This window comes from Aulonocara stuartgranti (assembly GCF_965226115.1).
Source record: "Aulonocara stuartgranti genome assembly, chromosome: 10".
Classification (NCBI taxonomy): domain Eukaryota; kingdom Metazoa; phylum Chordata; class Actinopteri; order Cichliformes; family Cichlidae; genus Aulonocara; species Aulonocara stuartgranti.
In genome coordinates, this window is record NC_138946.1 from 1,948,536 (window position 1) to 1,962,866 (window position 14,331).

The following is a 14,331-nucleotide window of genomic DNA, read 5'->3' on the forward strand; positions in this document are numbered from 1 at the left end:
CTCACACGAGCAACCCACTCACACTCACGGAGTCAAAACGGGCGGGTCCAAATAAACCTATAAACATAGACGAGGGTAAGTCGGCGGCAAGCACGGGAACAACTGATTCACAATGAAGCCAGGCAATAGTGATGAGGGTTACTCAATATTCCAGCAACGAATAGCTCAGAGCCCCAGCCTTAAGAAGAGCCAGGGATCAACTACAATTCACTCGAGATCAGCTGCAGGTGCGTGGGCCAAGGGCAGGAGCCCAATCAGAGCTCCGCCCAGGCAGACAGGTAGGAGAGAGAGAGGGAGAGAGAGAAAAACAACAAAAACTTGTGGCCACACTGGGCTGGCCAGGGAGGCACAGGGACCATGACAGTACCCCCCCCCCCCCCCCCCCCTCAACGGGAGCCTCCCGGCGACCCACCAGGCTTACCCGGGTGCAGGCGGTGGAAGTCCCGGAGCAGACCCCTATCCACGATAGCCGACCGGGGCACCCAGGAACGTTCCTCTAGCCCGTAGCCCTCCCAGTCAACCAGGTACTGAAATCCCCGACCCCGGCGCCGGGAGTCCATGATGCACGAGACGGTGTAAACCAGCTGGCCATCCACGAGCCGGGGGGGCGGCGGGGGCCTGCAATGAGGGCATACCGGGCTGGAGACCACTGGCTTGACCTGAGAGACATGGAATACATCATGAACATGCATATTGCGTGGCAGTGCCAATCAGACGGATGCAGGGTTGATTATAGCACTGATTTCAAACGGGCCGATGAAGTTGGGGGAGAGTTTTTTAGATTCGGCACGTAAGGGCATGAATCGAGTGGAGAGCCATACCTTCTGCCCCACCACATATTCAGGGGCGGCTGTCCGGTGGCGATCTGCGAGTGCTTTATTGCGTTCCTTCATCCGGAGTAAAGCCGCCTGAGTGGCCCGCCAGGCCCTGCGACACATGCGGAGGTGATGTCGGACAGATGGAACAATATGCTCACCTTCAACCATGGGAACCATGGGTTGGTATCCCAGAGACGCCTTGAAGGGTGACACGCCGGTAGCAGAGGATGTGTGACTGTTGTGAGCATACTCCATCCATGGCGGAAGGATGGAAGCCAGAGGAGAGGCTGACCTTGGCTCCTATGGCAGAGCAGAACTCCTTCCACACCCATGACGCGAACTGAGGGCCCCGTCCGAGACAATGTCCTCAGGGATGCCATGGAGCCGCAAAACATGTGTGGTGAGGAGTCGGGCAGTCTCCAAGGCTGTAGGGAGCTTAGGAAGCGCAATGAAATGAGCAGCTTTGGAGAAACGGTCAACAATGGTCAATATTGTAGTGTTACCTGCAGATGGTGGCAGACCAGTGACAAAATCCAGAGAGATGTGGGACCAGGGTCGGCTGGGTGTGGAGAGTGGCTGCAGACGTCCAGACGGGTGTTGATTGGAGTGCTTATTTTGAGCACAAGTGGTGCAGGCGGTTACGTACTCCCGTGAGTCTTTAACCCTTTAAGACCTACCATAGAACCAAGTCCACCAGAGCTTATATTATATTTTTACATGCTGTAGTGCCATTTTTGGGAGCATTTCAAGTTGCTATACATCAATACAACAATTATAGCCCAGATTTTAATGATATGTATTCATTAAGTGCATAGTAATTACATAAATTGCAAAAAAGTGCAATAAACTACAAAAAAATTGAAAATCGTTTTTGCTTTTTTAACATATATTTCTAGTTAGAGAAATTTAAGAGGCTTATCCCTCAAAACTGTAAATACAAAAAAGTTGCACAAAATAGTTTCCTACCACAGGAAATTTATTTTGAGTGTCTTCATAGTTTTATTTTTGAAATACACCAATTTTTATATACTGCAGGAAAAACTAAAATAAATATTATACTGCAAATTTGCAAAAACTATTTCCAGCAGTGCAATATGAGTCCTAAGCATCCCAGAAAAGACACAGAAAGTCACAAAGTCAAATATAACTTTTAAAAACACCAGTATAGGCCCTGAGTCCCTGATGGTAAAAACAAACTACATTTCCGCAAAAATGACGTCACTTCCGGTTTCGGGCAGGTAATGGCGGACATGCAAAAGTTCGCGCTGACGTCTATTCCAACGTAGGAAGTGTTATGAACAGCTGGAAGGATCGGCAAAAGCGTGTTTCTGGAATATTATGTTTTTGTTGCTGCAAGCGCTTTTTATGCAGTTTTTGCAAAGCTATATGTGGAAGGAAACTGTGACATAGGACAAGCTGATGGCATAAGATGTAAGTACAACTCCTCCGGTTTCATATGCAAAAAAAATTATTGCGCTAGCTTACGTGGTTGCAGAGCTACCAGGATTTAAAAATAGTTATGCAAAACAGAGCGTGCCCGCTCCGACCGGCTCATAAGGGTTAATGAGGGCGGGCCACCAGAAATACCTGCGCAGGAATGCAGTGGTGCGGTTAACTCCTGGATGGCAGGAAAAACGGGCTGTGTGAGCCCACTGGAGCACTCGGGACCGGACAGCCGCCGGAACGAAGAGTCGATCAGGGGGGCCCGTGCCAGGATCAGGGTCGGTTTCTTGTGCCTCCCGGACGAGCTCTTCGATCTCCCACGTAACGGCTCCAATAATACAGGAAGCAGGCAGAACAGATCCAGGGTCGGACTTCTCTCCGACTGGAGCGAATTGCCAGGAAAGAGCGTCTGGTTTAACGTTTCGGGAGCCTGGCCTGTAAGTGATGGTGAAATTAAACCGGGTGAAAAACAAAGCCCACCTGGCCTGCCATGAGTTGAGCCATTTCGCCGAGCGGATGTATTCAAGGTTTTTATGATCAGTCCATACAATAAACGGCTGTGTGGCCCCCTCCAGCCAGTGTCTCCACTGCTCCAGAGCCAGCTTCACGGCCAGAAGTTCGCAGTCTCCGATGTCATAATTCTTCTCGGCTAGGGAAAGACGACGAGAGAAAAAGGCACAGGGGTGGAGCTTACCTTCGAACTGTTGAGAGAGCACGGCCCCTACGCCAGTCTCTGATGCATCCACCTCCACGATGAACTTCAGGGAGAGGTCTGGCTGGCGAAGGATTGGGGCGGTGGCGAACTGTTCCTTGAGGCAAGAGAAGACTTCCTGAGCCAGCCGGTCCCATTGGAATGGCACCTTGGGTGACGTTAACCTAGTGAGAGGCAGAGCAACTTTACTAAAATCCCCGATGAAACGTCTGTAGAAGTTAGCAAACCCCAGAAGGCGCTGAAGCTGCCGGCGATCGGGTGGTTTGGGCCAGTCCAACACTGCCTGAACTTTTGCCGGGTCAGGTTTCAAATCCCCTCTGGTGATGATGTAGCCCACAAATGCCACTGAATCCATGTGGAAGTCGCATTTCTCTCCTTTAACAAAGAGCCTATTTTCCAGTAGACACTGCAGGATCTGCCTTACATGGACCTTATGTTCCGCTTTAGATTTGGAGAAGACGAGAATCTCATCTAAGTAGACAAAAGCACATCGGTTAATAAAGTCTCTGAGAACATCATTAACAAGAGCCTGGAACACGGCTGGGGCGTTGGTCAGGCCGAACGGCATCACAAGGTACTCGAAATGGCCCAGGTGAGTATTGAAGGCCGTTTTCCACTCATCCCCTTCACGGATTCTCACCAGATGGTAGGCGTTGCGCAAGTCCAACGTACTGAAGATCGTGGCGCCCTGGTTAAAATCAGGTTACAATCTCTGCACACTGTCAGTTTAAAAAACATTAATATGTCACTTCAAACTGTTCAAATAACCCTGAAAATTGTCTTTAATATAATGGCAAAACCTTCTTTAACTTAACATTTGATATATCTCTTTGGATTGCATACCATAAATGATGGGATTGAGGCTTCCAGGGATGATGTGATACAGGACAGCAACAATTTTTCTGCTCCCTTAGTACTCAGGAAAGCGATGCAGAGTGATTATGGACATACCACTGAACAAAAAAATCAGATATACAACCAGGTGAGTGCAGCAGGTCTTCAAGGCTTTATTGTTCAAGGACTTGTTCTTAGTGGTTAGACACACCACAGTAATCTTAGTATAGGTAAGAACCATGCTACCGATAGAACCTGTGAACAAAAGCACAGTGAAAGTGAGGCCATAGACATTGTTAATGAACACATCCTCACAGGACAGGTTAAACAGTGCAGCATTGTCACAATAGGGGCTTTTGATCAGAGTTCTGCATCGGCCCGGTCTCAAGGTCAGACCAAGCAGAATCCCAACCAAAACAAAGGCCACCCCCCAGGCAGAAACTGTCAGCTTCATCAACATCTTATTTGTCATTACTGCAGCATAACGCAGAGGATTACAGATGGCTACATATCTGTCAAAGGCCATTATCATAAGCACTGTGTGAGCTGTGGTACTAAACATTTGTGTGGTGAAAGCTTGGACCACACATTCATAATAACTGATGAGGCGCTCAGACGGAGGCCTCAACATGTCTACAAGCAAACGAGGGATCATGATAGAGTTTCCAAATAAATCATTAATGGACAGATTACAAAAAAGGATATACATGGGCTGGTGAAGACTCTTGTCAACAAAAACCAAAACAGCAATGCCCACATTTGCAACAATTAGAAACAAGTAGGAGAAAAAAGAAAAAGAAACATAGCATATGTGGCTTCCTGTGGGACATTTAAACCCTCCAGCTGTATTGTGAAGATGTTGTTTGTATTTTGCATGGACCTGAAAGAACAAGACAATTTCAAAGGCATTTCAAAAGCAATCCAGTCACTATCTAAAATCACATTTTGGGTTGTCTAGACCAGAGATGGGCAGTAACGCTTTACTAGTAACGCTTTACTGGTAACGCGTTACTGTAATCTGATTACTTTTTTCAAGTAACGAGTAAAGTAAGGGATTACTATTGCAAAAATGGTAATTAGATTACTGTTACTTTCCCGTAGGAACGCTGCGTTACTGCGTTACTAAAACCGGGATTTTTTTGCGAGAATGTCTCACGACAGTGGCGTAAGCGAGTGCGCCGTTCTCACAACAGCTGTGTGCAGATCAACAATGGATCACATATCGATTGTGTATGAGCGTGCAGCGTTTAAAGCGTGGAAGTACTGACCTTACTTTGAGTTTGATTCCATAAAAAGTGACAAAAACATTAGCATCTATCGTGCGTGGGAAGAAAACTTCTTTTTACAGCGAAAAAAAACCCCTAAACTTCCAAGCAAGCACCGAGTAGCTACGACGTAATGCGCAACTGACCGCGGCACACCTGCACCAAGGTAAACCTCCGCCTACTGCAGTCCTGCTTTACAGGTGAAAATAGAGCAACAGGACCGCTGAGTCTTTGACTTTATTTATTTTCTGCTGTGTTTTACTTGCATCTATTTGAAAGACTGAGTGTAAACAAAAAAAATATTTTATTTTATGTGCTGGAATGTGCAGAAAATAGGTTTAAATGTTAAACTAATTTATTCAAGTCAGAGAATGTTGCATATAATTAAATTTTTGCTTGATGCATAAAGTTAAAAGATTAAAACTAATAAAACAAGTTTTAAAAGGAGACTTTTCCATTTGATTACATTTTGTATGATGGATTATGCAGAAAAAGTAGAATTGGGCTGAAAGATCTATCACTTTATCACCTCTAAATCGTGTTTTTAAAAAGTAACTAAGTAACTAAGTAATTAATTACTTTTGAAAATAAGTAATCAGTAAAGTAACGGGATTACTTTTTTGGGGAACTGATTACTTTTTTCAAGTAACTTGACCAACACTGGTCTAGACCAAAATACTAAATTTAGCTCCACAAGGGACTGATATCCACTTACGAGAACATTACACTGCCTCTGTTTTATCAAAATTTAAAACAAATTTCTTCATATGTGGCTCTCGTTTTTCTTAGAAACAAAAATTGGGTAAAAAAAAATCTGGTAATTCTTTGTTTTTACATTCATTGGGTTCCAATCAGCCCAAATATCAAAGAGAAATTAAAAATGCATGCCGTGGAAGAGTTCAGGTCTTAGGAAGTTAACCCAGTTAAGAATAAGAAAACATTTCCGAGCTAACAGCAATATTTTATCACATAATTTACGCTGTGAGTAAGTTAATGTTAATTCTTTTGAAGGTAAACCAAGAATAAAATATCCAGGGTTCTTTTGGATCCAATTCTTAAAGATATTACTCAGATCTTGAGATATAGAACTCCAAAATCTTTTAATTAGTTTGCATTGCCAAAAGTAATGGGAAAAGGTACAAGTTTCTTTTTGACATTTGATACAGACACATCAGGTGTAATCTTATGCAGGCATTAGGAGTTAGGCGGTGTCAAATTTTTTTATTGGGTATCTTGCAAACAGTTGCAAGTAAAAGTAGATCTAGCTATGTTTCCACTCCTCCTCCACATATTGATTATTAAGATCTCTCTCCCATTTATGAATAGCACTCAATGTGCTGCTACTATGAGTATATAGTAAAGAATAAAAGGCAGAAATAAAATGAGTTCTGTCTTTTTGTTTAATAAGAAAAGTCTCCAAATCTTCATATATAGCTGTTTCTGCAGATTGTGAAATTTCAGAATCAACAAAATGACAAACATGGAGAAAGCCCAAAAAAAAATTTCTCTAGGAATATTAAAATTTGAATCCAGTTGCTGAAAGTTCATCAGTGTGTTGTTTAAATACAAATCGCCCTTAGCCTGTTGTTATGCCACATATCAAACAGACTGCGAGACATTCCTAGAACAAAGTCTTTGTTTCTCAATAAAGGAGTCAAAAAAATCTTCTCTGCCCAACCTTTTGTGCATTTCCCTCCAAAACCTTATTGTATTATAAATAACTGGGTTATTGTTAATCTCTGTTTGTAATTTCTTTTTGTCACAGACAACTAGGCCCCAAAGTGAAGAAGGTGAAGCAGACCAAGAGTCAAAAAAAAAAGACTGAACTTTATACCCTTTGTGTTCTGAACATGCACGAAAGGTCTGACAGATGGCAGGGTCATTGTATTTTAGCATAAAAATCATACTCTTTAAAAACATTTTCCTTTTAGTTAACATGAGAGAATGAGTAACTATTGATGTACTTTATGCAGTAACTTTATGAATTTAAAGAAAACAATCTTAATGGGGGGTTTTTTACCTCACAAATGAAATGCATTTGGAAATCAACAACTCAAATTTTACTGTACAAGAATCTCACTTAAGATTATCACAATGACATGCCTAATGCCAAATTGCCTTATTATAATGGATTGGTTTTATATAGCACTTTTCAGGGCACCCAAAGCGCATTACAATTCCACAAATTTCCACTATTCATTCACTCTCGCATTCACACACTTATTATTATTCTTTCAGTTTAGGTTCAGTTTCTTACATATACAATACTGAACCAAAATGGTGATATGTGCTGATTTTGTGAACTGTTCCTAATTCACTGTTCCAGTCTGATTTGCCAACATATGCACAGTAGTAAGAACAAAATTGGCTAGTGTGCATGTGTCATAAATGTGAGGGATTTGGAGTATTGTTTTAATTCAGCTGTATTTTAAGCGGCCTGTTTAAGTTCATATAAACATCTCAATCAGATTTAAGTCCAGAGATTGTCTTTTTTGGTTTTAAATGAAAGCTACGGTATAAGTAAGAATACTAAAAATTACTTCCATGCAAAGGTATTCTCTTGGCCATTACTCTGATTCATTACATCGGTATAACCGGGTGTTATTGCTGGTTTCATACCATTATGTTCTTCTTAAATACTAATTATGTATTTAGCGCCAATAAAACTGCACAGTCCTTGTGTCTGTGTTTAACAAAGGCTTACCAGCAGATAGCGAACATTTGCTTTTGTATTTAACGTCATCTAATGTAAATTAAACTTCATGAATGAGACAAAACCACAGATTGGCTTAAGCTTTTATTTTACACAAACATACACACATTTTGAAATGCTGACTAAAGTTTTATACATTCGTTTCTTACAGCAGTAAAAACATTAACTTCCATCTAATTATGATTAAAATAGCTGTCAGAGATGATCTCCCTTTAGATGTTGAATTTCTATAAAAACAAACAGAAACACATTCTGTTTATGATGCCAAAACCTTCTTGGATACACAAAACTTCAAAAGGGCTTTTTGTAGGTCTTTGGACTGCACACCATAAATAATGGGGTTCAGACTGCCTGGAAAAATAGGAAACAAAACAGCAAAGATTTTTCTGTACTCTGAGTACTGAGGGAAGCGATGCAGAGTAATACGTGTCATTCCACTAAGTGTCATAATCAGATAAACAACCAGATGAGTGCTGCAGGTCTTCAACGCTTTACTGTTCAAAGACTTGTTCTTACTGGTCAGACAAACCACTGCAATGCTTGTATAGGAAAGAACTATTGCCCCTATAGAGCCCACATAAAGAGCCACAGTGAAAGTGATACCATAGATATTGTTAATGACCACACTTTCACAGGAAAGTTTAAACAATGAGGCATTGTCACAGTAGGGGTTTGTGATCAAAGTCCTGCATCGACTCAGTCGTGTGGTCAGACCTAGAAGAATCCCGACCAAAACAAAGGCCACTCCCCAGGCACAAACTGTCAGCTTGATCATCATTTTGTTGGTCATTATGGAAACATAGTGAAAAGGATTACAAATGGCCACATATCTGTCATAGGCCATAATCATGAGAACAGTGTGACTTGTGGTTCCAACCAAGTGCGCAATGTAGGCCTGAACAACACACTGATTATAACTAATGAGGCGCTCAGATGGAGGTCTCATAAGGTCTATAAGCAAACGGGGCACCACGATAGAGTTTGCAAGAATATCAGTCAATGGCAAGTTGCAAAAAAGGAGATACATGGGCTGGTGAAGATTCTTGTTCATGACAATCAAAATAGTAATGCCCACATTTATAATCATTATAAACAGGTAGGAGAAAAACAAGAAAAGAAAGGCGGGGTAGAGAGAATCCTTTGAAGTGTTTAAGCCCTCTAACTGGAGGATGTAGCTGTTGTAGGTGTAGTTCTCCATCATCCTGAAAGAACGTTATTTTACACTTACAGATCTTATGAGATAGTAAGTCCATATGATCTTATCAGAAACAATAAAAGTTACAGGAGGAACTTTATAGTAGTGAAAACAATGAGGCTGAGTTATAGAAAAGCTGATGTAAAGCTGTTGGTAGACTAATACATCAACGCACAGCTTGTTTGCCACTGTTCTCCGCTGTCTTATAGGCACAGACTCCCAGAGGGTGTCCACATTGCCTCAGATTTTGAATGATGTAATTGCAATGATAATAAGATCAGGGACTTGTTCTTAGTGGTTAGACACACCACAGTAATCTTAGTATAGGTAAGAACCATGCTACCAATAGAACCTGTGAACAAAAGCACAGTGAAAGTGAGGCCATAGACATTGTTAATGAACACATCCTCAAAGGACAGGTTAAACAGTGCAGTGTTAGGTTTTGTATTGTTTATTGTCATTTATGCTTAGAAATATCTACTTATATATGCTTAGACTTTTATAATTAGTTGTAGATTGGTAGAGGTTTGATCCTTAATAGTCTGCAAACTTTGTGTGCATTCCAGAGCACTCTGGAATGCACACAAAGTTTGCATTGGAGAGGTCGTACCTTGTCTTATTGTTTTATGGTAGGATAAACGTGTCTATATCTGTTTTAGGCTAAGTGCCTTTTGTTTAGATGAACTGCTGGACTTCCAGACCAATGTAAATAGCTGACCTTACTGGATACCTCCCTGGACTTTTTTAGGGGGGGGGGGGGGGGGGGGGGGGCAGGAAACAATGTTTAAAACAATAACAATAATTATATTTATATTTATATTTATAACAAGGTGCAATAATAATTAATGTGCAATAATAACAGTGTGCGATACACATGCACTGATTCTTCTTTTTTATACTAAGTTAATATACTGTGTTGTGTTGTTTGTTGCGTTGTGATGTGTCATATCGTGTCGTGTTGTGTTATATGTAGTGCCGACGTAGGACAGTTTTCCAATTTCATTGTACTACTGTACTATGTATGACTGTGCAATGACAATAAAGAGTTATCTTATCATTGTCACAATAGGGGCTTTTGATCAGAGTTCTGCATCGGCCCGGTCTCAAGGTCAGACCGAGCAGAATCCCAACCAAAACAAAGGCCACCCCCCAGGCAGAAACTGTCAGCTTCATCAACATCTTATTTGTCATTACTGCAGCATAACACAGAGGATTACAGATGGCTACATATCTGTCATAGGCCATTATCATAAGCACTGTGTGAGCTGTGGTACTAAACATATGTGTGGTGAAAGCTTGGACCACACATTCATAATAACTGATGAGGCGCTCAGACGGAGGCCTCAACATGTCTACAAGCAAACGAGGGATCATGATAGAGTTTCCAAATAAATCATTAATGGACAGATTACAAAAAAGGATATACATGGGCTGGTGAAGACTCTTGTCAACAAAAACCAAAACAGCAATGCCCACATTTGCAACAATTAGAAACAAGTAGGAGAAAAAAGAAAAAGAAACATAGCATATGTGGCTTCCTGTGGGACATTTAAACCCTCCAGCTGTATTGTGAAGATGTTGTTTGTATTTTGCATGGACCTGAAAGAACAAGACAATTTCAAAGGCATTTCAAAAGCAATCCAGTCACTATCTAAAATCACATTTTGGGTTGTCTAGACCAGAGATGGGCAGTAACGCTTTACTAGTAACGCTTTACTGGTAACGCGTTACTGTAATCTGATTACTTTTTTCAAGTAACGAGTAAAGTAAGGGATTACTATTGCAAAAACGGTAATTAGATTACTGTTACTTTCCCCTAGGAACGCTGCGTTACTGCGTTACTAAAACCGTGATTTTTCTTGCGAGAATGTCTCACGACAGTGGCGTAAGCGAGTGCGCCGTTCTGACAACACCTGTGTGCAGATCAACAATGGATCACATATCGATTGTGTATGAGCGTGCAGCGTTTAAAGCGTGGAAGTACTGACCTTACTTTGAGTTTAATTCCATAAAAAGTGACAAAAACATTAGCATCCATCGTGCGTGGGAAGAAAACTTTTTACAGCGAAAAAAACCCTAAACTTCCAAGCAAGCACCGAGTGCGCAACGACGTAATGCGCAACTGACCGCGGCACACCTGCACCAAGGTAAACCTCCGCCTACTGCAGTCCTGCTTTACAGGTGAAAATAGAGCAACAGGACCGCTGAGTCTTTGACTTTATTTATTTTCTGCTGTGTTTTACTTGCATCTATTTGAAAGACTGAGTGTAAACACAAAACAAATTTTATTTTATGTGCTGGAATGTGCAGAAAATAGGTTTAAATGTTAAACTAATTTATTCAAGTCAGAGAATGATGCATATAATTAAATTTTTGCTTGATGCATAAAGTTAAAAGATTAAAACTGATAAAACAAGTTTTAAAAAGAGACTTTTCCATTTGATTACATTTTGTATGATGGATTATGCAGAAAAAGTAGAATTGGGCTGAAAGATCTATCACTTTATCACCTCTTCAGGTTGTAAATCGTGTTTTTAAAAAGTAACTAAGTAACTAACTAATTAATTACTTTTGAAAATAAGTAATCAGTAAGGTAGCGGGATTACTTTTTTGGGGAAGTAATCAGTAATTCGTTACTGATTACTTTTTTCAAGTAACTTGACCAACACTGGTCTAGACCAAAATACTAAATTTAGCTCCACAAGGGACTGATATCCACTTACGATAACATTACACTGCCTCTGTTTTATCAAAATTTAAAACAAATTTCTTCATATGTGGCTCTCGTTTTTCTTAGAAACAAAAATCGGGTAAAAAAAAAAGAAGTAATTCTTTGTTTTTACATTCATTGGGTTCCAATCAGCCCAAATATCAAAGAGAAATTAAAAATGCATGCCGTGGAAGAGTTCAGGTCTTAGGAGGTTAACCCAGTTAAGAATAAGAAAACATTTCCGAGCTAACAGCAATATTTTATCACATAATTTACGCTGTGAGTAAGTTAATGTTAATTATTTTGAAGGTAAACCAAGAATAAAATATCCAGGGTCCTTTTGGATCCAAATCTTAAAGATATTACTCAGATCTTGAGATATAGAACTCCAAAATCTTTTAATTAGTTTGCATTGCCAAAAGTAATGGGAAAAGGTACAAGTTTCTTTTTGACATTTGATACAGACACATCAGGTGTAATCTTATGCAGGCATTAGGAGTTAGGCGGTGTCGAATTTTTTTATTGGGTATCTTGCAAACAGTTGCAAGTAAAAGTAGATCTAGCTATGTTTCCACTCCTCCTCCACATATTGATTATTAAGATCTCTCTCCCATTTATGAATAGCACTCAATGTGCTGCTACTATGAGTATATAGTAAAGAATAAAAGTGTCATGGTCCTGCGGCCATGACTCAGTGACTTTGTGTTTGTGTTCCTTATTGTTATTATTCTCTTTATTATTCTTGGGCTGTTTTGGGATGGTTTGTGTTTTGGGATTTTAGATACTGGGTTTTGGGTTTGTGCTCCCTCTATTGGTCCCTGGTGTTAGTGTTCCCCTGTCTCGTCAGGTTAATCAGGTCCAGCTGTGTCTCCCACCTGTGTGTGATTTCCCAGTGTCTCTCTGTGTATTTATAGTGTGTGTTTGCCTCTGTTCCTCGTCGCGTCGTCTGTGTTCATACCCGGTGAATTTCCCTGCGTGCTCTCCCTGCTGTTCTCCCTTCATGTTCAGGTTTGCCACTCCTTTGTGTAGTTTCTCCCAGTTTAGTTCGTCCTTAGTTCTGTTTGCCATCTCCACTTTATGTTCAGTATTGTCAATAAATCACCCTTCACGTCTGAAATAGTGCTGCGTTTGAGTCCTCCTTCCACTCTTCACACGGCTGCTGCCCCGAGCCGTGACAGTACGACGCGACCACAAGATGGACCCAGCAGCGCTTAATCCGTCCAGGGAGCTACGGGAGACGCTCATCGATGCCACACAGGAGCTGATCGACCTGTGGCTGGAAAGCCCGGGTGGCACGTCCCAGCGCGCTATAGAGAGGCGGCTACAGCGTCTGGTGACCGGTCTCCCATGGCTTCTGGACTCGCTCTGTTCGTGGGAGCGGGAGTTTCTCCTTTTGGACCTTGGACTTCACCCCCCGTCTGCATTTACTTTCGAGCACCCCGAGGCGGTGAGTGAGCGGGATGCATTGGCTTCCCCAGATTCCGGGACTTTGTTTTCTGGGGCTATTCAGAGCGGGATGGGAGACTGTACGGGTCGCTTACCTACCTTCGTGGTAACAGATCCTTCACAAGTGGGCGTGTACAAACCCTCTGTGAAACCGAGAGACTGTTTCTCTGCCGCCCCTTCTGAGCCAGGACTTTATCGCCATTCTCCGGCTCAGTTCTGTGTCCAGCCACAAGCCTCCCAGTCTGTAGCTCAACCGCTAGCCTCCCCAAGGACACAATTACCTGTTCTGCCGCCGCTCCAGTTAGCCACTCAGCCACCACCACCGCTTGCATCACCGCAACCCGTAGTTCACTAGCATCCCCAGGCTTCTACCTTTCTACCTATAAAACCCGGAGAGCAGTCAAATGGTGGAAGTGGAAGCTAAATTGGCTAGTCATTCATATGTATATTAAGATAAGATAAGATAAGATAAGATAGAACTTTATTAATCCCTCGGGTGGGTTCCTCTGGGAAATTCGACTTCCAAAAAGCACAGCAACGACCGAAGTTACAGTTACAGAATTGTTATATATATATGTATATATATATATATACACACACACACACACACACACACACACACACACACACACACACACACACACACATATATAAATACAGAGACAAATATAAATAAAATATACAAAGGGGATAAATAGAATAAATAGGAATAAAAAATAAAAATACAAGTGAATTGCACATTTCAAGTATTGAGTCTATTGCACTGTTGACTATTTACAAAAAGTATTGCACAAGGTATTGTACAGTGAGGTGAAGAGGCACTACAGCTTAGTTGTTCCCCCCTCCTTTGTCCTCCTGTTTCCCCTCCCTCTCCCCTCCAGAGAGGAGTTAAACAGTTTGATGGCGTGTGGGACAAAGGAGTTTTTAAGTCTGTTAGTTCTTGTCTTTGGGAGAAGCAACCTGTCACTGAACAGACTCTTCTGATTGTTTACCTGGGAATTCTGGAGGGAGGGGAGTGGGGGGGGGGGGGGGTGTGATTGAGGGGGTGGGGGAGCTGCTAAAAGCTGTGAACTTCCCTTTTGTGTTTCATCTTGATGCATTCTCAATCATCCAGGGAAATAAATCTCCAAAAGTCACCAACTTGGAGTGTTTCAGTTTGCCATCTTAGGGAGAAATCAACACACATGGGTGTATG

At 41.7% G+C, this 14,331-nt stretch overlaps 1 protein-coding gene and 1 long non-coding RNA gene across 2 annotated transcripts in view; both read right to left on the minus strand.

The window, feature by feature from the left end:
- The window catches only part of LOC309715298, a 94,754-nt gene that overhangs the window by 26,806 nt on the left and 53,617 nt on the right, over positions 1 to 14,331 (minus strand). The window lies entirely within an intron of this gene.
- Positions 3,630 to 4,569, minus strand: LOC309715277 (olfactory receptor 51I2-like). The gene is made up of 2 exons (XM_082548273.1): positions 3,817 to 4,569; positions 3,630 to 3,692 (listed from the first exon to the last, which is right to left on the minus strand). Exon 1 carries the CDS (start codon positions 4,514 to 4,516, stop codon positions 3,884 to 3,886), a length of 633 nt encoding a protein of 210 aa, XP_082404399.1. The 5' UTR covers positions 4,517 to 4,569; the 3' UTR covers positions 3,630 to 3,692; positions 3,817 to 3,883.

Excerpts from the sequence above, each read along its gene's own strand:
- LOC309715277 (XM_082548273.1), bottom strand. The coding sequence starts at position 4,516 with ATGTATATCCTTTTTTGTAATCTGTCCATTAATGATTTATTTGGAAAC.